Genomic DNA, 23,993 nt, shown 5'->3' on the forward strand with positions numbered 1-23,993 from the left:
CGGTCAGTGGATCTCGCGTGGCTTCAGGACTCTTTTCGGTTTCCTTTTCTGTCGCGTTTGGGGGATTACTTAACCGCAGTCGTACCCTATTCATCCTCAACTCGTTTTTTGCCCTAGCCCAAGCCGCCGCCGCCGCAGCACCGCCGCAGCCTTGCCCGCGCCTCCCTTGACAGTGCTCGCCCGACCCCCTCGTTAGCCGCGTGCCACCTCGACCCTGCGCTGGCCACCTCGCGCCCACGCCGCCGTGCTCCAGCCGCGCCAGCACAGCACGCGCCACCGCAGCTCACGTGCCACCGTGCCAACACCGCCGTAGCTCGCCGGAGTTGCCCTGTCCATGCCTCTGCTCTGCATCTTGCCATGTGCCCTAGCCTCATCTCCTCTCGGTAAGGCTAGCCCCTTGTTTCAATTTCAAACTGCGTAGATCAATTTGCAATACAATGCACTGATTTTCAAATACTAGGGCCACAAGTTCATCTCTGCTCCATGTAACCCTAGCCCCTGCCGGTTCCGAGGATTCCCCCACGTGTCACCTTATCTTTTCTCGGATTGCTGATCGTTAGGTAGAAAGCCATTCGATTCATATTCGCATCTACATTGCTTTCTCTATTAGGGTTTCGCATCTATTAGACATATGGTATTTATTTGTATATCCATCTATTCTATCGTGCAGCGAGTCGGTTTCGTTGTGGTTCTTGTGGCAGTTGGCAGTCAACTCGGAGCCAAGCTCGCGAGTAAGGATCGAGGCCAAGCCTCGAAAGTGACAGTTTGACAGTTGATCTTCATCAGCGGCAGTTCACCATCTTGTCAGCTCAGATGGCTTGCACCAAGAACGTTGGTGGTGGCCCAGGTGATGATGATCGAAGGCCCTAGCCTCGCCAGCCAGCCGGATCTAAGGGCAAGTCAACCAAGCAGGTGACATCCAAGAAGCGGAAGTACCCCGATGCAGAGACAGCGAGAGCAGCAGCTGTTGCAGAGGCCGTAGAGCGTGCCGAGAGAGGTGGTGCCTGCAGCGGAGTTGTCATTTTAGATCAGCTGGTTTCACCAGCACTAAGAGCTGCGATTGAGGATGTTGAGCGTCGTCACGGGAGTCCAGCTGGGACTACCATGTTTGCAGGACGACAGGTTGCCATTGAGGAGGGTCCGTCAGCTCAGCAGCAGCCCCCACCAGCAGAGCCTCAGCCAGCCCAAGAGACTTAGGAGGGTCAACAGACCGAGCCGGCACCTCAGCTACGCCGCTCGAGTTGTACCAGTGCTACAGTTCCACCGAGGCCAGTTACATAGCGCAGAGGTTCACGTCCTCCGCCTAGACCTCAGGGTTCGCCTCCAGTGGTTCACCTCAACTTGAGGGCCGCCATCGCCAGACAGGTTCAGCAGCTACGATTTGTTGAGTTTGAGGTTTGGTTTCCTCCGAGGAGGGATGAGAGAGCAGCTGAGGGTTTCTACACGCCACTGCAGGAGGATTTCTACAATGCTTATCTCAACAGTGGGGCAGTGTTCAGATCTCAGAGAGTCTGTCAGATCTGATTGGACGGACGGGGATATATGTATCATCTTGGGTCTGTCAGTTTTATGCCTCGCTCTACATCGATCCAAATCATAGATTCATTCACTTTGCCTTCAAAGGCAAAGACTACAGAGTGACAAGTGGCAGAGTCAGAGAGATACTGAGGCTACAGGAGCAGCCTGTCAAGATGCATGAGGTTTGTTATGGACAGCAGGAGCCTCCCAGGCGTCCTCATGGAGGGTTGGTGCCCCCTACAGATTTAGTGCGACATTGCTTCAAGGAGTCGTTTGGAGAGGGGTCGAGCAGGAATCCCAATGACTTGACTCCTACAGCGAGGGTACTAGAGGCCATCATCAGGAGGACACTACTTCCCAGGTTGGGATACAGGGAGGGCCTGACTCGCTTACAGCTATGGCTTCTCAATGCCATCATGCAGCAGACAGTATTTGATATCTGGGATCTACTACTTTCAGAGATGGAGGACACGATAGCTGAGGGATTTAAGGGTCACAGGCAGCTTCCCTATGCTCACTGGATCATGTTCCTCATCCGTAGAGTAGTGCTTGATAAGCCCCCTGGCATGATGGATGAGTATACAGGTGCCACCACAGAGTTCCCAGCTTACAACCTATCACAGAGGATCAGGCACACCACTCCTTAGGCACCTAGATAGCCTAGCCGTCGTCCCGACGTGCCAGAGTCCACAGCTCAGCAGGATGAGATCATTAGAGGGATTGCAGCCACTGAGGAGGAGGAGCTAGAGGCACAACAGGAGGTGAGCGAGTACAGTGACAGCTCTGACGACGACTACCAGCCTATACCTCAGATGCCTCCACGCAGACATGATGCAGAGGCCGGTAGCTCCAGTTCTGCTCCACCTGCTCCACAGACAGACCCCGCTCTCCTTGCTATTCTTGAGCGGATGCAGTAGGATCAGACATGCCAGGCACAGGAGACAGCTGCCAACTTCGCACAGTTTTAGGCTCGTTAGGACAAGTTCCAGTGGCAGCAGCAGCTCCTTCAGCACCAGCAGTTACTTATGCAGCAACAGCTCATGGGATTCATGCAACATATAGTGACAGCCATTGGGATCCTACTGCCACAGCCTTCGCCCCAGCTTGCACAACCTCCTACCACTTCGACGACTCCAGCAGTACAGCCCAGTGGGCTCCAGAGTCAGGGACAGCCTCCAGCTCAGTTTGCTTCACCTCCTATACAGGTGTCCCAGTGGTTAGCCTCACCCATGGTAGCCCCACAGTTCACTCCATTTCAGACGGGCTTCACACCAGAGCAGTCTTCCTCGCTATTCGTGCCTGAGACGTCAGTCTCCAGGAGTCTTGGAGCATCCTTTAGCGAGTTGACCGGCATGCCTACTCCACCTCATATGCATACCGCCGGTCCGTCTACAGCAGCTCCAGTCGCAGTGACTACTCAGAGGCTCCCCTCGTCTATCGCCTCGTTAGATCCTACGATAGATATACTAGCAGCTTCATAGGCAGCACCAGCCCCGGCTTAGACCCAGACCGCTTCAGCAACACTTCCTGCCACAGAGGGTCAGTTAGTTCAGAGCTCTAGGTCAGATGATGATGGTGCCCAGTTCCAGCTTGCTCCACGTACTTCAGCGCCCGACTCGTCCGCTGCAGCCCTGTCGACCGACCCTTAGGTTTTGGTGTTTGACGCCAAAGGGGGAGAGGGTTTGAGTATGTAGTCTCAGGGGGAGCAAGTTTTAAGGGGAGCTAGTTATCTAGTTTTAGTTTATTATATACATTTGGAGTTTTATTTGTGTGATACACTATTACTTATGCATTCGTGTGTTTACTTTCATGCATACTATTATATATATGTGATAGTGCTATCTACGTGATTGTGATAGTTGACATGTGTGATTTCTACTTTGCTTTATCTATATGTCATATCACTTGTGATGCTCATTTGTTTTTGCTTCTGCGTTTATACTTCGAAGCAAATGAGCTTTGTTACTCGTACTCATGCTTAATTCATATTCTTTGAGTACATTGTGTTGGTTTGAGTCATATAAGCTTGCCTAACTCTTTTGTTCTTATCGACAAAAGCTTATATGAACCAAGCCCTTCAAAAACCTCACTCCATAACATACTCGAGGTGGTATTGTCATCAATCACCAAAAAGGGGGAGATTGAAAGCATCTAGGCCCCTAAGTGGATTTCGGTGATTAATGTCAATACAAGATTACTATGACTAACGTGTGTTTTGCAGAGGCAATTAAGTTAGGTCATGGTAATGGAGATCGATTGGGCAATCGAGGTTGTCATGCCCCTACGATGGAAATCGTTTTGGTTTTCAAAGGATAGACAACAAGGTTAAGGATAACTAGTTCTAAGTGTTAATTGAAGTTGGAGAGACACTTAGAGTAGTTTAGGACTTTATTTTTTCCTTTGGCCGTACTATGAAGGGGGGTATGAACGGGTAGCTTGACCTAGTTGAGTCTAGTGAGTTAGGTGTGGTGCACACTTGTGAAAACTAGCTCTAGGTAGCTCCTATGAATGCCTAAAATCCTTTGGAGCAAACTTCATTCACATATGATCAAAAGTTGGAAGTGAATGGAGGGTCAAATACTGACCGGACGCTGGCTCCGGTGCGACCGGACGCTGGCCGCAGGGTCCGGTCAGTTCATTTGACTGTGAAGAACAAGTCTGGTGTGACCGGACGCTGGATGGTCGTGTGACCGGACGCTGAGGGCCAGCGTCCGGTCGACTCCAGTAAGGGTCCAGACTTGAGAAAGAGCGACCGAACACGTCCGGTCAGTGGTGACCGGACCATGAGTATCCAGCGTCTGGTCGTTTACAGTAAGCATCCAAGAGCGACCGGACGCGTCCGGTCGGTACTGACTGGACCCTGACAGCGTCCGGTCATCACTTGAAAACTGTTCGCGGGTTGAACTGACCGGAGCGTCCGATCAAAACGATCGGAGCGTCCGGTCACCCCACAGAAGCTCATAACGCTTCGTTTTTTAGGCTGCCTTATAAATAGAAGCTCCACTCGTGAGTGGAGTCACTTTTGCTCATTCCAACAGCTGAGAAACACGTTTGTGAGTGCCAAGAAGAGCAAGGTCCTAGTGAGGTGTTTGTGATTTGAGAATCCAAGAGTGAAACCTCATTAGTGAATCAAGAGTAGACAAGTGTGCATCCATCTTCTCATTAGGCTTCGCGTGGTCAACTGAGAGTTCGTGCTTGTTACTCTTGGTGATCACCATCACCTAGATGGCTTGGTGGTGATTGGGAGTTTGGTGTTCACCCGGCGAAGCTTGTGGGTGACCCAACTCAAGTTGTGAGCGGTTTTGGGTGATTCACCACGACGGAGTGTCGAAGAATCAACCCGTAGAGAGCACTTGATCCTTGCGCAGATCAAGGGGGAGCTACACCCTTGCGCGGGTGCTCCAACGAGGACTAGTGGGGAGTGGCGACTCTCCGATACCTCGGCAAAACATCGCCGCGTTCTTTTCTCTCCCTATTTATTTTGAGCACTTACTTTGAGTATTTACTTTGAGCAATTCAATACTTGCTTTACATTCTTAGAATTGCTATGCTAGAGTAAGTTTGGAACATAGGGTGCAAGTCTTTTGTGCGTTGATTTGATAGAAACACCTTTCTAGGCACAAGGGGTTAATTGGGCTATCCGTAGGATTTGATTATTGCAAGAAAATTTAGAATTAGCCCAATTCACCCCCCCCTATTGGGCATCTTGATCTTTTCACATCTCTTGCAATCGTAAGCCATATGACCATTCACCCCACAGATCTCACAGTTAAGCCTTCTACAATCTTGGGTGACATGGTTGAATAGACCATAGATAGCATAAGGAATTTTGATCTGATTATGTTGGGGATCAGGATGATCCTCAAGAGCTTGGCGAGCCTTGTTACCTTGGGAGGATTCAGCAACATCCTTGACGCCCTTGTTCCCCCATGGTTCTTCCTTCGTGTTCTTCGGGTCCTTCTGCCCTTCCCACTTTTCATTCTCAGTAGCTTGATTCTTCCCATCTTCTGGCCTAGCTTCTTCGCGAGCAGGAACTTCCTTGATGGTACGCTCCCAGGTGAGATTGCGGCCCAGAGTGCGGCCGCTCCCTCTCCCCTGGCGTCCAGCGCCAAATCCATCACGGGCTGCTCCGAAGTTGCCCCTGTGTCCTCCACCGCGGTTCATCTTTACCGGAACCGTGGGAGTTGGCTCGGCTCTCACGGCGGCAGCGAAAGATCTCACCGATCTGCCACGCCACAGGTGGCTGACCAATCCGTCAAGAGAGGATTTCAGAGAGGGCTTAGGGTTTGTGGGTTTCAAAGAGGATTGGATCGGGATTGAAACCGGGGAGTAGGTCAAAGAAGAGGGTCTGCGGTGCTACGACTCAGAGTCACCCCAACCTCTCGCTTACCCCTATCTGGATTCTTACCGCGTGTCCCACCATCAGGTCTACACCCTAGGATACCAGCAACCAGCTGAACCTTAGGTGGTGAGCGAAACCATCGAGTCCTCCACCACAGTTGCAATCGAAACCATTTTTCCTTTTCCCGCTGGGAGCTTCTTCACTGACAAGGTTGCGTCGCCGTCATTGCGCGGCCATTGCAATTTAATTGGAATTGATTTGATTTTCATCGATCTCTGCTCAATTGTTTCAAATGGAAAGGAATCCTTAGCAGCCTCGTGTATGAAGGCGCGTGATGACGTATCCATGGGTACACCGAAACCCTTTGTTCGTTCACGCCGTCGGTGACTCTGTGAGAGCTCCAGGAATGCCTCTTCATTGTTCAACCACCTTTCCTCAACCTCTGGTCGATCCCTCCCCTCTGTTTCCACCCAAACACTCTCAATCGAACCCTTGTTGATAGCAAGGGATGAACCTCCCGCAACGCGCCATGTATCACGGCGAGAAACGAGATTCGCTGGGTCCTCAGCATCAACATGTGGGGTGGGATGCGAAAGTTCTGGAGCGGGGGCCTCACTAGCGGTGGTGGCTGAGGAAGACGTGGCGATATATATAAGGACTATATAATAAGGACTATATATACATCTGGATATCTATCTATCTAACTAGACGCATCACGCACACGGATCGGGTTTAATAAACTCTCTATTAGCTAGTCCAAGAGAGATGCCTCGCGATCACGGAACATCCTCGGTAATGTGCAGCAAGAAGATGTTGGGCCAGACGACACAGCGGCTTCATGACAATCTGATCTTCGACGAGATCGTGACGCGTTTACCGCCTAGCGACGTCGCCCGCTGTCGAGCCGTCTGCCGTGCGTGGCACACGGCCCTCACCTCGGACGACTTCGCCCGGGCCTACGGCGCCGCCAAGTCAGCCGCGGCGGCGCGCCAACCAGAGCTCCTCTTCTTCGCGCCGGCGGCCGACGCCAGCGCCAGCACCAGCACCACCCTGTACACCTGCGCGCTCCGCAACGGGGAGGCGCCGCGCGCCGCCCGCGAGCTCCTCACCCTGGGCAACCTCAGCGCGGCGCACGTGATAGTGTCCCCGAGGCCGTGCCACGGCCTGACGCTCGTCTCCGACGGCCCCGCGTCGCAGCACTACGTGTGCAACCTGTCGACCGGCGAGCACGTCGCGCTCCCGCCCTGCGAGCGCGCCGCGGCCGTGGAGTTTCGGGATTCGATGCGCATCGGCGTGGCGGGCCGATTCCTCCGGCCTCCGCCTTGGGTCCCCTTCGAGATCGCGAGCACCGGGCTCGGCTTCGACCCGGCCACTGGGGAGCACAAGGTGGTGAGGCTCTTCAAGAGGCGGATTGGGGAGACGGGCTGCGAGGTGTGCACCTGTGCCCCGGGGGGCGCGTGGCGGCCCTGCGCTGGGCGAGTGCCACCGCCGTCGGCCAGCTTTATAGCCGGCCTGCCGCCGGTGTACCTCCGCGGTTCCCTCTACTTTCTGCTGGAGCTGAACAGCTTCACCGGCACGGATCAGCCTGTCATGTCCTTCTCCGTCGGCGCCGAGCGGTTCGGGTGGGTGCACATGCCGCCGTTCCTGGCGGACCGCGTCGGGACGCTCACGGAACTGGATGGCTCCCTGTGCGCCGTCGTCGACCTCCGCTTCGACCACGAGAGGTACTCGCTCTACACGTGGGGCGGCGACGGCGACACCTGGTCGAAGCGCTACCGGATCGACCTGCAGAGCTTGCCCCAGGCGATAAGCGACGAGTTCGTGGAGGAGGATGATGTCATCCCGCTCTGCAGTTGCAGCAGCGCGGGGGGAAGCGAGAAACTCCTGCTCGCCACGGGCTTTCACAAGGTCTTCGCTTATGACCCCAACCGCGTCGCCATGGAGAGGGTGCTGTGCTTGCAGGAGTTCGTCGACGTCCCGGCGAGGCGCCAAGAGGCCCGCTTCCTTCTCCACTTTGGACTCTACCAGGACAGCATCGCCAGCGCCCACCATAGCGGCAACAGCAGCAGGCTGCAGGTAAAGCGAGGCACCAACACGGTTTGCAAGCGACAAGTTTCTCATGTGTACCGCAAAGCCGGTTCACGTAAAATGAGAGACTTCTTGAAACACTTCCGGAAGGAGATAGCCGGACGACGCATGAACAAGGGTTGATGCAGAGGATTATATTTCTCACACACGCGCGCGCCGGACATAATAGTGTTTCATGTCGTCTGTCACTGTTTGGTGTTATCAGTCGATCTTCAGTGTGTATTTCACTATGGTAACATTGTATTTTAGAGGAAAGGTGCATGTTTACCGTTGAGCACTTGAGCTGACCATCACAATAGTATAGTAGCTAATTTCATATTCCTCCAATAATGCTTCCTATCTAGAGTAGAGTTGGTGTAATAGGGCACTCACAATGCTAGAAACCGCAGATAGTTTCTACGCCTACTATTAGTTAATGTTGATACTACACATTAAAACTATGTCCCCAACAGATAGTTTTTATAGAATAATCTTTCGTCTAATCATATGTATTCTCTTTCTCTTATATACCTATCGCATCTCATCTCTTCATGTCTTGGTTTCCGTGTACATAGACGTGGTTGCTTGTTAAGAAACTAGTTCCTCCTCTCTTCTTTAATTGCAGTGCCACGTCACCTTTTTTTCTTAGTCGGCAATGGCATCCAAATTAATGAATATAGAAACCATCATGTAGTTTATGGGTTGAGAGTGCCCTTCTTTGTACCTTTTTAACCATCGTTCTCAATTCTCGAAAAGTGAAATGTACTACTTTACGTGTGTGGTTCTAAGTACCTTTTGGTACCTGAAGATTCGTGTCCGTGTCCAGGTCCACTTTATGCAAACATTAGAGCACCAACGATCAGCCGGATCTTGAAGCTTAGGCCCTCTTTTAAATCTAATAAGGAGCTAATAGTTAGCTGCTAATAATTAGTTAATTAGATCCAAACAGGTCTAGCTAATTGTTAGCTAAATACTAAATAGTCAACTAACAACTATTTTACTAGTTGGACCAAACTAGCTAATAGCAGCTTATGTTAGTTGTGACGTAGACACATAGTATTAGCTAGTTAACTATTAGCTGCTAATAGATCCAAATAGAATGAGGGTAAAGAGGGAAATGTACCCAACAACATTTCGAAAGGCGCGAACGGAGGACGGGTATGGTCCAAGCTAAAGCCTGTGAGTGCAAGGGGTGTGTCGTTTTGGCTCCAAGGAGACCATAGTTATGAACGAGACCCACCACCACTCGGCAATGGACGCGGCGCTAATGGAGGAGCAGACATTAAAAACTCCGTGTAAACGTAGTCCACCTCTGCCCCTCACCCACTTCTGGATCATTGCGTTGTGACTGGATTACAAATCGACATCTTCCTTCCTTGATTTATGTTCTGGGAAGTCTCTATGCACCAGCATGCAGATCACCCCCTTCACTGCTAAGAATTGTTTAGTTCTGCGGGCATTCATTTATTGGATCTAGATTGCTTAACTTGGTTCCAAAAATGTAGGAGCAAGATATGTACTCGCTGTGGATTACTAGGAGTTTAGGAGTATTCATCCAGATGGGGGTCCTTGAATGGGGAAGTATTCATCCAGATGGGAGTCCTTTGAATGGAACTGTGATCGCATCCTCCACAGATAAGCCGTGTATCCAAGCTTTTCAAGTACCAAACTGCTGATTACTGTATCTTCCTTTACATTGCACTTATCCTTACAAATCTGAGCAGCATACTATTGACAAAGAGTTGGAAAATAGGAATAATAATAAAAACATTTGAATCATGAAGTTTTTGGGTTATAGTAAGAATGGATATCAGAACCATCATTTCCTGATGAGTTAAGATGACAAAAATGCTACTGCATCCTGCATTACATGCACTTGTAATTGGTATGAGTCAGTACTCACTACTCAGTAGAACATGGAATGGCCGAATGGCTGAATGGCTCAAATGTTTGAAGCAAAGGCAAATTTTTTGTTGAAATGACAGGCACGCAAAGATCCGAGAGTGCCAACAACATGCTAAAAAATATGGTGTCAACAAATTCTTCGATAAATAGATTTGTTGAAAACCTAAACAAGCTGTTGTATATACTAGATATATTGAAGACTTCAAATGTTCTCCGAATTCATAATTAGACAATTGCATAAAGATTTGGATGATTCAGAATGTGCTCAATGAATGTTTTTTTCTCTCAAATACGCAAAAGATTTGTACATCTTTGTATTAAGATCGAGAAATAGTGAAAGATAAAACGACGCGCCAGTGAACAAGGCACACTAGGGGCTTAATGTTATACAATCGGCTCTGCCCTCTATAGCAGAAGGAGATCATGGGCTATTACTCACTATTTATGCTATCTAGCCGTCATCGGCGATCAGACACGCTGACTTGCACGGCACCTCGCCCGCTCTCCTTTTGGTTCCAGGAAGAGCTGTCGCATTGCCTTAGCAGTGCGAAGGGTTGAACTAGTCGACGAAGATTCTGTCGTGGGTGAAAGGATCAAGATGCCCAAGAGGAGGGTTGAATTGGGCTATTCTAAAATTTCTTGCAACAATTAAGTCCTACACTTAGCTTACTTCACCCCTAGTGCCTAAAAGTGTGTTCTATTCAGTTCTACCGCATAAAAGTTTAGCAACCTAGGTTCCAATCCTACTCTAGCATGGCAATTCTAGTAATGTAGAGATATGAAATGAATTGCTCAAAGTAAATGCTCAAAGTAAAGAGAGAGAAGGAACACGACGATGTTTTCCTGAGGTATCGAAGAGTCGGCACTCCCCTACTAGTCCTCGTTGGAGCACCCGCTGCAAGGGTGTAGCTCTCCCCTTGATCCGCGCAAGGATCAAGGTGCTCTCTATGGGCTGATTCTTCATCACTCCAACACAGTGAATCGCCCACAACCACTCACAAGATGAGTTGGGTCATCCACAAGCTCCACCGGATGATCACCAAGCTCCCAATCACCACCAAACAGTCTAGGTGATACCGATCACCTAAGAGTAACAAGCACTAAACTCTCACTTGACCCAACCAAGCCTAATGAGATGAGTGGATGCACACTTGCTACTCCCAAAATACTAATGAGGTCCTTAATCTTGAGATTATCAAATCACAAATCCTCACTAGGCACTTGCTCTCCCTTGGACTTCAAAGGTGTTCCTCAGCTGATCAAATTAGCAAGAGAGATATGTTGGAGGAGTGGGAGAAGTATAAATACCCCCCACACACAAACATACCCATTGAGGTTCAAACCTGCTGTTTAAGTGATGACCGGACGTGTCTGTCGAGATGACCGGACGCATTCGGTCAGTAGCCAACGGCTACATGACACCAGCGTCACCACTCTCTAACCGGACTCTGACACACGTCCGATCAACACTGACCGGATGCGTCCGGTCAAGAAAACACCTCTCTAGAACGTCTCTAGAAACGACCGGACTCTGCCCTCGGGCGCGTCCGGTGCTATGGGGCACCACGTTCGGTCAGTTCTGGAGAACAAGCCCTAGTCACAGTCGCGTCCGGTGAGCTTTAGGACAGCGTCCGGTGCCTTAACCTAGCCAAGTTGTACTGATCGGACGCGTCCGGTCACAAGTGCACTAGCGTTCGGTCGACTGAAAAACACTCCATTCACTTCCAAACTGAATTTCCTTGTGAATGAAAGTTGTTCCACTTGATCTTTAGAGCATCCCTGAGCTATCTAGTGCTAAGTTTGACAAGTGTGCACCACACCTAAACCATTAGACTCACCTAGGTCAAGCTACTAGTCCATACCCCCCTTTATAGTATGGTTAAAGGAAAAACAAAGTCCTAATCTACTCTAAGTGCCTCTCAACACCAAATGACACTTAGAACTAGACCGTCATTAACCTTGTCATCCATTCCATTGAAAACCGAAACGAATTCCATCGATAGGGGCATGAAAATCGTTGATTGCCCAATCAATCATAATTATCGTGACCTAACTCAATTTGCCTCTGCAAAACACACATGTTAGTCACAATAATCTTGCGTTGTCATTAATCACTGAAACCCACTGGGGGCCTAGATGCTTTCAATCTTCCCCTTTTTGGTGATTGATAACAACAACCTCGAGTATGTTTACAAATAGATGGGTGAGGTCTTCAACACACTTGGTTCATATAAGCATGAGACAATAAGAATAAATGGGTTAGGGCATGCTTATACGAACCAAGCTACATATAAGTACTCAAAGGATATTAAATAAGTGCGAGGTACTAATCACTTTGCTCATAAATAATCAGAGTGAAATGCGGAAGCATAAGCAAGAGCATAAACAAGTGACACGACATATATAAATATGAAGAGTAGAGAGCACACATGTCACAGAAAGTCTCATCACACGTATAATACAATGCATAAGAGTAAACATGATGCTAATGTATGTCACACAGAAAAGAACTAAACAAAGATAATCTCACTAGCTCCCCCTAAAGCTACATACTCGTTCCTCCCCCTTTGGCGTCAAGCACCAAAACCTAAGGATCCGACGGTGGGGCTAGAGCAGACAAGCCAGTCAATGGAACTTGCGGGGAAAGCTCAAACTAGGAGAGGTCCACATCTGAATCTGAGCTCTGAGTTGACTGACCCTCTGACATTAGAAGTGGATGAGAAGCGGTTTGGGTCTGCTTAGTGGATGTGGTAGCGGTGCCTGCCGACTGAGCCTCTGATACTATCACTTGCCTCTGTCTGAACTACCTCTAGAAGTGAAGGAGCTATAGCGAACTGACTCTCAAACTGAGGTAGCTCTAAGCTGGTGACTGAGGAAGGTAGTGTGCCTATAGTCCCTAGTCACTAGATCTATCATAGTAGTCATAGTCCCCTAAAACTCTGGAGGTGTGGGGTGACCTGTGAGCTCACTGAAGGTAGTAGACAGATCCCGTGAAGTCATAGCTAGTGATAGAGGGTGTATGAGTGAACCTAGTGACTGATCAGTGTGAACTGCTATGCCGGCCCTATGCATGGAGTAGCAAACCACTAGTGAGACCTAGGCAGAAGGTGAGGCAAACTGAGCCAACAACTGTCTCTGACTCTATAGTCCACTGGGCTATACAGCTAGAGTCACTAGAGTGGTGGTGGTAGGCTGACCAATCTACAGTGTGGGCTGAGGTGGAGCAATCCCTGTAGCAGTGAACACATGCTGCATGAACCCAAGCAACTGCTGCTGAATAACTAGCTGCTGTTGCTGCTGCTGCTGGAACTGATCCTAACGTGTCTATGCCAGAGCAATAGTAGCTGCAGTCTCCTGTGCCTGGCATGCCTAATCCTGCCTCATCCACTCAAGTATAGCAAGTAGTGCTGGGTTGGTCTGCGGCGGCTATGGTGGAGCTGAGCTGGAGCCTCCGGCCTCTAAGTCATTTGCCTGTGAAGGCATACGTGGAATTGGCTCGTAGGCTTCGTCTGAACTATCAGACAGGAGGTCCTCTGGTATGAGGTTGTCCTATTGAGCCTCAAGGTTGGCAAGCTCTGCCTCAGCAAGGCCCCTGATAACCTCGTCCTGCTCCTCAACTATCTCAGGAACTGGGGCTTTGTGGTGTGGCTATCTGGCTGCCCTATTCTCTCGACCCTAACCCATCAGCTGGCGCATATCATAAGCTAGAAACTCTGTGGGTGTCGTGTGCATTCGCCTCAAGCTGACTCAGGTGCCATCTTGTCAATTGCCCTCATCAGTATGAAATAGATCCAGTGTGCAAATGGACAACTGACGATGGCCCTTGAACCCCTCAGCTATGGTGTCCTCCATCTTAGAAACAATAACATCCCAAACATCAAACTCTGTCTGGGTGACAAGGTAGGAGATGAGCCACAGCTGGATGTGAGTCAGACCCTCTCTGTAACCAACCCTAGGAAGCAAAGTCCTCCTCATAACCTCAGTTCAGGAGATGGGCTGCCGGTGTAAGATCACATGGTGTGCGGCTTGAGCCTTCTTCGAATGGCTCTCGAAAGCATGGCCTCACTAGGTGAAAGCTCTAGTTTGGTTTTGGTTAATTGATGAAACCCTAAGTGCTAACCTAGTTTATCAAAGTGATTGTGAGATAGGTAGCACTACTCCAAGTGATGAAGCAATGGCGAAGATCATGACGATGGTGATGACATGGTGATGATCAAATGCTAGAACTTGGAAAAGAAGAAAGAGAAAAACAAAAGGCCCAAGGCAAAGGTATAAATAGTAGGAGTCATTTTATTTCCGTGATCAAGACACTTAGCGAGTGTGATCACATTTAGGTTAGATAGCCGTACTATTAAGAGGGGTGAAATTCATATTGAAATGCGGTTATCAAAGTGCCACTAGATGCTCTAACTCATTGCATATGCATTTAGGATCTAGTGGAGTGCTAACACCCTTCAAAATGTTTGTGAAAATATGCTAACAAATGTGCACAAGGTGATACACTTGATGGTTGGCACATTTGAGCAAGGGTTAGAAACTTCACCGATGGAGTGTCCGCCCATAGAGTGAGGACAGTCCGACGGTGCCACCGACGCTCTTTACAGAAAAGACGAAGGTCATTGAAAGTGACCGGATGCTGGTCTCGGTTGGATCGGTGTGTCCGGTCAGTGGCAGCAGAGGGCGCACGTGTTTCGGTCTTCGACCGGACGCTGGCGCTAAAAGTGACCAGACGCTGGTAGGGTGCGTCCAGTCAGTGCTGACATATGCTAACGTGGGGCGCACAGAGGGAACATTGAGTGACCGGGCGCAGGGTGTGTCCGGTCGAGCATGACCGGGTGCATCTGGTCGTGATTTTGCGCGAATGGAACCTTACTGGAAACGACCGGACGCTGAGGTCCAGCGTCCGGTCACTTCACAGTAGTGCATCTGGTCATCACTTGACCGTTGAGATCGGGCGATCAGCGTTTGAAGCTGGGGACACGTGGCGAAGATCTGAGGACCGGACGCTGGGGTCCTGCGCCCGGTCAATATGACCGGAGCATCCGATCATCCCGCGTTGTGCCCAGTGAAGGGGTACAATGGCTCTATTTCGTGGGGGCCTCTATTTAAGCCCCTTGGCCGGCTCAAGCTCATACTCTTGGCCATTTGCATTGACATAGCAACCTTGTGAGCTTAGCCAAAGCCCTCCCACTCATCTCCATCATTGATTCATCATCTTTGTGAGATTGGGAGAGAATCCAAGTGCATTGCTTGAGTGATTGCATCTAGTGGCACTTGGCATTCGTGTTTCGCTATGGGATTCTCTTGTTTCTCTTAGTGGTTGCCACCACCTAGATGGCTTGGAGCAGCGAGGATCGTTGAGTGGAGGTTAGTGATTGTCTCCGGCTCCGATCGTGGTGATTGTGAGGGGTCTTGCGCCTTCCCCGACGGAGCGCCGAAAGGTAACTCTAGTGGATTGCTCGTGTCATTGAGTTACCTCACTTGTGGGCCGGTTCTTGTGGTGTCCTATTGTGTGGATGAGGTTCATGCAACACCTCTTAACCGCTGAACCACCAAGTGTTGGTCGACACAACGGGGACTAGCGTGCCGACAAGCACGTGAACCTCGAGAGAAAAATTGGTTGTCTCTTGTCCTTTGGTATTCTCCCAGTGATTGATTTAGTGTTCATATTGTGATTGGTTCACTCCTCTACATGACAGTATAATCACCCTACTCACTCATTTATATTCTTGCAAACTAGTTGTAGCAAGCTCTTTAGTGTAATTAGAATTGAGAGCTTGCTTTGTTATTTCTAAGTTCATCTAGTGGAGCTCTTTAGAGTACCAAGATTGAGAGCTCTTAGTGAGTAGTAACTTTGCAAGTTGTGTGCCTAGTAATCATTGCAACCTAGAATTATTGGATAGGTGGCTTGCAACCATTGTAGAGCTAGAGCAAGTTTGCATTTTGCTATTTGTCATACTAATCAAATTGCTCTAGTTGATTTGTAGATTTTTAAATAAGCTATTCACCCCCCCTTCTAGCCATATTAGGACCTTTCAAGTGGTATCAGAGCCATTGGTCACCGTTTGATTAAAGGCTTAACAAGCCTCAGTGTCAAATTATGGCTCAAGTTGTGTTCAACCATGTGGGGGGCAAACCACCGTTCTTTGATGGCACATGCTATGATTATTGGAAGAGAAAGATGAGGATGTATCTTGGTTCAATCTGATGTAGACTAGGCCCGATCTTCCAAAAGGTATAATAGCGTCGATTGGTGGAGACTCGATACTTCACGATCTAGGCTTCGAACCAAGACTGATTCGGACCCCCGCAACTGTTACACCACTGCTCCGTTGGTTATCAACCATGCGAAACGCGTTGACCTCGCCGAGAAGGCTTTCCTGCAAGCGAATCGAGAACACAAGCAAGAACGAGATAAATGCAATCTGAAATTGCAAATAAATATGAGGCTTATGATAATGAGAAAGAGTTCCAAGTCTTTATTCAAAAGGACTAATTCCCACAGGCGAAACAAGATCAAGAACTGAGGCCCTGGTTCACAGCAAGCGGCCTTGGCGGCGACAGTTGTAGCAAAACGACGTCTATTTCACGAGGAAATCAAGAACTAAACAAAACCCCAAACCCTAAGAAGAGCAATGGCTGCTATTTATAGAGTCTTGGGCGTCACCCCCCTGGACGCGCCCCCTAATGGGCCCAAACACGATACACGGTCCAACGGACCAAAAGACGGTGTCGCAGCACCCTGATAGATTCTGGATGCCTGACTTGTTTCGACTGATTCCTATTGATTCCTGAAGGTCTTTTGATGTGAAACCACTTGTATTAGGCTTCCTTATCAAATTAGCTTCCAACCATATATGGATCGTCGAAAACAGAGTCCTAGATACGTCCTGGGTGACCAGTTTAAGGCAGACTGGTCCTGAAGCCCGAGATGAGCTCCAACTTCAGTTGGACTGAGCCTCCACCATGAGAAAGATGAATTGGACTGCCCATGCTGGTCCTCCTCCTCTCCTTGGCTTGTATGTGATGAAGAAGTGATGTCCTCATCATCCTCCCTTTCTTGAATTGAAGTCGTCCTTAACTGAAGTAGATTGTCGCCTCCATTGGATGACAACAACGATGGCTCTAGAAGAAGACGTTCATCTTGGCGCCCAATCCTTCGCAAAGGCGGCTGCCATGGTGGCTTCCCTGCTAGGAATTCATCCTCCTCCTGCAAAAGGTTAGTACCAACAAGAGGCATAGCACTAGAAGCAGGACCAAGTGGACATATAGGCGATGTACAAGTTAAAGCATAACAAGGTTCATCATGATCAGCAAGAACAGATTTAAGAGCAAATAAAACTTCTTTCATGTTACTTGATGGTTCATTTGTTGGTTTGCTAAAGTCTTTATCATGGCCTTTCTTTTTCTTTTCAGCAAGTTCCTTTTCATATTGCACAATTTCAGCAGGAGTTAAAGGAAGTAAAGCAATGGTCTTTCCCTTAAATATAAAAGTATATCTATTTTGCCTACCATGATGTAGAGCATTATTATCATATTGCCAAGGGCGGCCTAACAAAAGTGAACAAGCTTGCATAGGCACGACATCAAAATCAGCATAATCATGGTATGACCCGACTAGAAAAATGCACACGAGCAGATTGTGTTACCTTTGCCTTACCATTATTGTTGAACCACTGAACATGGTATGAATGTGGAAGAGCACGTGTAGATAAACCAAGAGTCTTGACAAGCTCAGAACTTACCAAGTTATTGCTACTTCCTCCATTAATTATAGCACGAACACGGAAATTATTGACAATGAGGAACATTTGAAACAAATTATGGTGTTGTAGCTTGTCTACTGGCTCAACTTGTGTACTTAAAACACGCTGAATAAGGATTGATTTGTAGTCTGCAGTGCATGCCACACTATCAATTACCTCATCAGGATCGTCAGCACTATCCGCAAATTTATTTGCATAAAGATCAGTTGCAAGTGTAAATTCATTCTCTTCATCACTAGCACTAGCATACCCACCATCATCAGTAGCAATATATGCGCGTTTGCTGTGGCATTCTTTAGCAATATGTCCTAAACCCTTGCAGCGGTGCCACACAACTTTAGAAGAGCTGCTAGAGGAAGGTGTAGCAGATCCACTAGAAGGAGGTGTGATAGGAGAACTCTTCTTTACAGGCGCTGGTGGTGTCTGCACATTAGAAAATTTACTCACCTCGGTTGAACGTGAAGGAATGGATGGAGTCGTGGATCGCCGAGGTTGTCGTCCCTGTACTTCCCTTTCAGCTTTAATAGCATAATGATATAATTGGAAAAATCTAGTCCATTCTTTATAGTCAAGAATATCCTGTATTTCACGACGCAAACCTCCAAAAAATCTAGAACACTTATCCATATCATACTCTTGTATATTACTACATGCTAGACCAATTAAAAGCTCTAGATAATATTCCTCAACAGTTTTACTACCTTGATTTAAACATTATAGTTTTAATCGCAAATCACGCTGATAGTATGGAAGAACAAATCTCGATTTCATTCATCGTTTAAGTACAGTCTAGGTTTGAGGTATTTGAGCATTAGCATTAGCATTATTGCAAATATCATTCCACCAGAAAAGAGCAAAACTAGTAAATTCACTAGTAGCAAGTCTAACTCTATATTCTTCAGGTACTTGATGGGAGCTAAATTTTTGATCTATAGCCATCTCCCAATCTAAATATGCTTCAGGATTAGCAGAACCAGAAAAAGGAGGTATCTTAAACTTAGTTTTAGAGAAAGGATCATTATTACCTTGGTTGTTACCTCCCATACCGTGTCGATTAAAGTTCAACCGATTACGGTTTCGTGCATCCTCAGCACGTCGTTGAGCTTCGGCTTCAGCCTCCGCGTCGCCATCGTCCTCCTCAGAGAGATCATCATCATCATCTTTAGGACGTGGTTCAGGATGTCGTTGTTCAACATCTTCAATCCTCTGGCCAAATTGGTGATTTGTTAAAGGATCTCATTGAACTTGTCATCAAGAATGGCACAAAGCTCATTCTTAGAAACACAATCATTGAAATATGTAGGTGCGTCCTCGTTTCCTTGGCCGCCGCCTCTGACATTTCCTAACATGGTTAGTAGAAAGAAAAAGACAACACAATAGTATTCTTCCTACCAACTACTTAGGTTGTGGACAAGGAAAAATAAGGCACTCAACTCTCAAGCGTCTTACCACGGTCTTACAAGTGTTCTTACCAAAGCAACAGGCGGTGCAATCGGTCGGTGACTATGATACCATTGTAGCTTGAGTATAACAGTTGCAAGGCGAACCTATACTTGGTTAGAAGAAAGTGGAGCTTGGACAGACACAATATAGTAGCAAGGAATTGCAAAATTTGCAACTGAATAGCAAAGCTGAATAAGTATCCCAAGTACTTGTCTTAGTTGCTGGCCTACTCACATTCCAAATACCAGATGTATCAAGTGATGTGAACAGCAAGAATATGATTAGGAACAAGGCAGAAATCAGCACACGCAAACACAACTCAAATGGCACTCTCTATGTGCTCTTCTAGATATTGTTCCACTTTTGCCCCTCTCTTTTTCTATTTTTTGGGCTATCGTTGTTTTTTTGAGAAATTTTGACTTTTTCTTTTTCCTTTTTTGATATTTGTTCTTCACTTAGGAGCACAAAAGAAGTAACCACAGAAAATATGAGCTTAAACAAGTGAAAGACGTGGCCTGTGGAATTTCCAGAAGACGTGCTCAAAATCGACAAAAAGCTTGTGACCACGAAAAGAGGATCTTGTGACCACTTTTTGACCAAAATAAAAATCTCTGACCCCAACAACGCTGGGGGATGGACGGATCTGAAATTTTTTTCTGATCGATTTTGATATATGGAACGTCGAAATCCGAGTTCGTATGCGAAAACTAGACCAGTTTTAAGAACGGACTCCAAATTAGAGGAATAGAACGGGACTCAATGCGCTGCAAAATTGGTCACGACAGCAAGGATTTGATGGAAATAGTGAAGACAAGTGTAAGAAATAAGATGACGTGGACTAGGGTTTGATGAATACAGAGGAAACTCAACAAGAATTGGAGATGTTCACGAATTATGATTAAAAACAAAGGAAAAAAACACAAACTGGAATAAAAATGATTCTAAAACCTAGCAACCAGAACTTGACCTAGGGCATAAACTTAACAACGGCAAACAGAGACGAAATTAGCACGACTAGAATGAGGCTATAGGACAGGGAATATGTGACGATGTATATATTTTTTTTGGCTTTTTGTGGACTATAGGTAATGCAAAAACAGTAACAATCTAAAGGGGAAGACAAAGTTATACCTAACGGGCAACAAGGTCTCTGATACCACTTGATGTAGAATAGGCCTGATCTTCTGAAAGGTATGATAGCATCGATTGGTGGAGACTCGACGTTCACGATCTAGACTTCGAACCAAGACTGATTCGGACCCCCGCAACCATTACACCACTGCTCCGTTGGTTATCAACCACGCGAACACGATTGACCTCGCCGAGAAGGCTTTCCTGCAAGCGAATCGAGAACACAAGCAAGAACGAGATAAACACAATCTAAAATTGCAAATAAATATGAGATTATGATAATGAGAAAGAGTTCAAGTCTTTATTTGAAAGGACTAATCGCCACAGGCGAACAAGATCAAGAACTGGGGCCCTGGTTCACAGCAAGCGGTCTTGGCGGCGACAGTTGCAGCAAAACAATATCTGTTTCACAAGGAAATCAAGAACTAAACAAAACCCCAAACACTAAGGAGAGTGACGGCTGCTATTTATAGAGTCTTGGGTATCACCCCCTGGATGTGCCCCCTAATGGGCCCAAACACGATACACGGTCCAACGGACCAAAAGACGGTGTCGTAGCACCCCGATAGATTCTAGATGCTAACTTGTTTCAATGATTCCTATTGATTCCGAAGGTCTTTTGATGTGAAACGACTTGGATTGGCTTACTTATCCAATTAGCTTTCCAACCATATGTGCATCGTCAAAAACAGAGTCCGGATGCATCCTAGGTGACTAGTTTAAGGCAGACTGGTCCTGAAGCCTAAGATGGGCTCCAACTTCAGTTGGACTGGGTCTCCACCATGAGAAAGATGAATTGGACGCCCATGCTAGTCCTCCTACTCTCCTTGGCTTGTATGTGATGAATAACTGATGTCCTCTTCATAATCAATAATCAAGTATGGGGGTGACCGAGAATGACTATGCTATCATTGATCCCGATGATCCCACCAACCAAGATAAGATCAACAAGCAATGCAATACAATGGCTCTCAACACCATATACAATGCCATTGATTCTAAAGTGTTTGAGCAAATCAAGGATTGTGAAAGAGCAAATGAGGTGTGGAAGAGATTGGAGGAAACATATGAGGGCACACCGGTAGTGAATAGTGCCAAGTTGTACATTCTCAAGGATAAATTGACAAGCTTCAAGATGAAGGAAGATGAAAGCATTCCGGAAATGTTCCATCGATTGTAAGTGATTGTAAATGACTTGAAGGCTTTGGGAGAGAAGATCAAGGATGATGGTGTCTCTCATCGGTTCTTGATGTGCCTACCTCCAAGATTTGAGATGTTGAGATTGCTCATCATAAGAGGAGGATTGAAGGAGATTACCCCTAACCAAGTACTAGGTGATGTCATGACCCAAGAGACATATCATGTGGAAAGGGAGGGGGTGACAAGGATGACAAGAAGGAAGAAGAAGACAAGAATAAGAAGAGTATAGAATTCAAGGCTAGCTCATCATCATCCAAGAACAAGGGCAAGTCCAAGAAAGAATCAAGTGATGATGATGATCTTAGTGATATTTATGATGAAGCTATGGCCCTCTTTGTACGCAAGATGGGAAAATTCATGAAGAAGAAGGGCTATGGTGCAAGAAAGAGAAGAGATCACACCAAAAGCAAAGAATATGTGAGAAGATGCTACAATTGCAAAAGCCCCGATCATGTTGTAGCAAATTGTCCCTACAATAGTGGCAATGATGAGGATAAGAAGAAGAAGCACAAGAAGGATAAGAAAGAAAAGGAGAAGGAGAAGAGAATGACCTTCCAACAGAAGAAGAAGGGTGGAGGCTATGTGGTCACTTGGGATAGTGATGGCTCTTCGGATAGTGATAGCTCTAGTGATGATGACAAGAAATCTATCAAGAGAGCACTAGCAAGCATCGCCATCAACGACAAGCTCTCCATCTTTGACACTCCATCGACATGCCTCATGGCAAAGTCTACCAAGGTAAAATATGATGTGAGTGATGATGATGAATGTGAAAGTGATACTTGTAGGAATGATGATAATAATGATGATGAGGATGAGGAGTACACCAAGGAAGAACTCTTGGACATGTGTGAGCAAGTGCACGCTTGCAATGAGATGAAGAGAAAGGAGTGCAAAGAATTACACAAGAAGGTAAAATTTCTTGAGCAATCCTTTGATGAGCTCAATGACACTCATGAGAGGCTAATGGAAGCCCATGAGAAGCTTGGCAAAGCTCACTCTAAGCTTGAAAAGGCTCACTCCTCTCTCATTGAGCAAGTCAAAGTGGAGGAAACCAAGAAGGAGCAAGTGATCATATCATATGTGTTGACACCGTTTTTTGCACGTGTCAAAATAATCGGAGTGGACTAATCGGCAAGGGGAAAGTTATTGAATACTTTGATAGCTGATGAAAGCCAGTTTGAAAAGATGGTTGCCGATAGCTGGTGATGGTCGATGGAAAGGTTGATTTGGACTCGGGCGTTGCCGATGAGGTTGGAGGTATTATTGTCGATGCTGATGAAGGGAGGCTTGAGGACTACTGCCGATGAAACAGGGAGTATGCCGATGAAGGAAGACTTGAAGACTACTGCCGATGAAACAGGGAGTATGCCGATGAAGGAAGACTTGAAGACTACTGCCGATGAAATAGGGAGTATGCCGATGGGAAAGAGGACGGTGAGGTTTCCATCGTAATTGAGGCGGACAGGGAAATAGATAGGAGTTGATTTCCTTTTCTATATTTGTTAGGGTATGATTCATGTAAGAGTCACGTGTTCCTTAGATATGGGATTGGTGTCCTAGTTGTGTTTGGTTGTGTCTCTTTAGATCAGGGTATAAATATGGAGTAAGGGGCAATGTAATAGAGATAATATCAATCAATATCAAAACCAATTTTTACTCCTATTCGCATCTACTTACTTTTCGGCGACTTCGTCAATTTGCATATTTTTCCTTTTTTACGAGTTCTCATTGATTCGGCGAGCTGCATCGTTTCAGTACGACCTTCGGCGATTCTTGAGTTCCGCGTGAGCACCTCTTGGCCGTGACTTCCGGGCGTATCGCTGTTGTCAGGACCAAAGTGTTCGTATCTTCATCCTTGTCGATTAGCAGGTCAAATCGACTGGCACGCTTTGGATATCGATTCGGGTATTAGCCCTTTGTGTTTGCAGATCCACTTTTGCATCAACACATCTTTTGGCACGCTCGGTGGGACCAATCAATCAATATGTTCAATCCCGAGATCGATTCAGGGAACATTATCGCAGTATCAGAAGAAGATCTCAAGGAAGAACAGAGGCAGGCTATGGAAAAGGCTGTAGAAGAATACAAGCAGCTTTGTCTGAGATCGTTTAGCTTGAACAAGAGTGGACAAGTCATCCAGAAGCAAGATTTGCCGTTGCCTCGGCAGGTTACCTTTGACTCCAATCCTGGTAAACTTCAAGAGATGGTTAATTCTGCAGTAAATCATGCTTTGATTAATCATTCCAATGTGCTGTCCAATACTGTTCATAATGCTGTGGTTCGAACTCTCAAAGAAGGACAAGCAGCGCCACATTACGTTGGGCCTGCCTATCATCAACCAGAGCCGGCATCTGTCAAAACTCCATCGTCTCCTTCGGCCGTTGTGGGTACAGAAGTTACTTCCCCTCCAGTATTGGCAGGCTCACCTAATATTCAATCTACACCGATACAATCAGATCAGGTACTACCAGGAGGGCGAGTTCAGCTTAATACAGATCTATCGGCATCAGCTATGTCAGGCCCTGTATCTCAGAATAGCCAGATTCCTACTAATTGGTGGGGATATGGCATGCCTCCAGAGTCATCTGCTTTCAATCCTAGATTACCTCCAGTGATTG

At 47.1% G+C, this 23,993-nt stretch overlaps 1 protein-coding gene across 1 annotated transcript in view; it reads left to right on the forward strand.

Moving 5' to 3' along the window:
• Nucleotides 1-6,655: 6,655 nt before the first annotated feature.
• LOC136488028 (uncharacterized) overlaps nucleotides 6,656-23,993 on the forward strand; it is a 57,354-nt gene continuing 40,016 nt past the window's right edge. Inside the window, exon 1 of the mRNA XM_066485083.1 lies at nucleotides 6,656-7,936. Within this exon, the coding sequence (XP_066341180.1) occupies nucleotides 6,656-7,936 (1,281 nt within the window). The remainder of the gene's footprint in view (nucleotides 7,937-23,993) is intronic.

Source organism: Miscanthus floridulus, chromosome 10 (assembly GCF_019320115.1).
Source record: "Miscanthus floridulus cultivar M001 chromosome 10, ASM1932011v1, whole genome shotgun sequence".
Lineage (NCBI taxonomy): Eukaryota > Viridiplantae > Streptophyta > Magnoliopsida > Poales > Poaceae > Miscanthus > Miscanthus floridulus.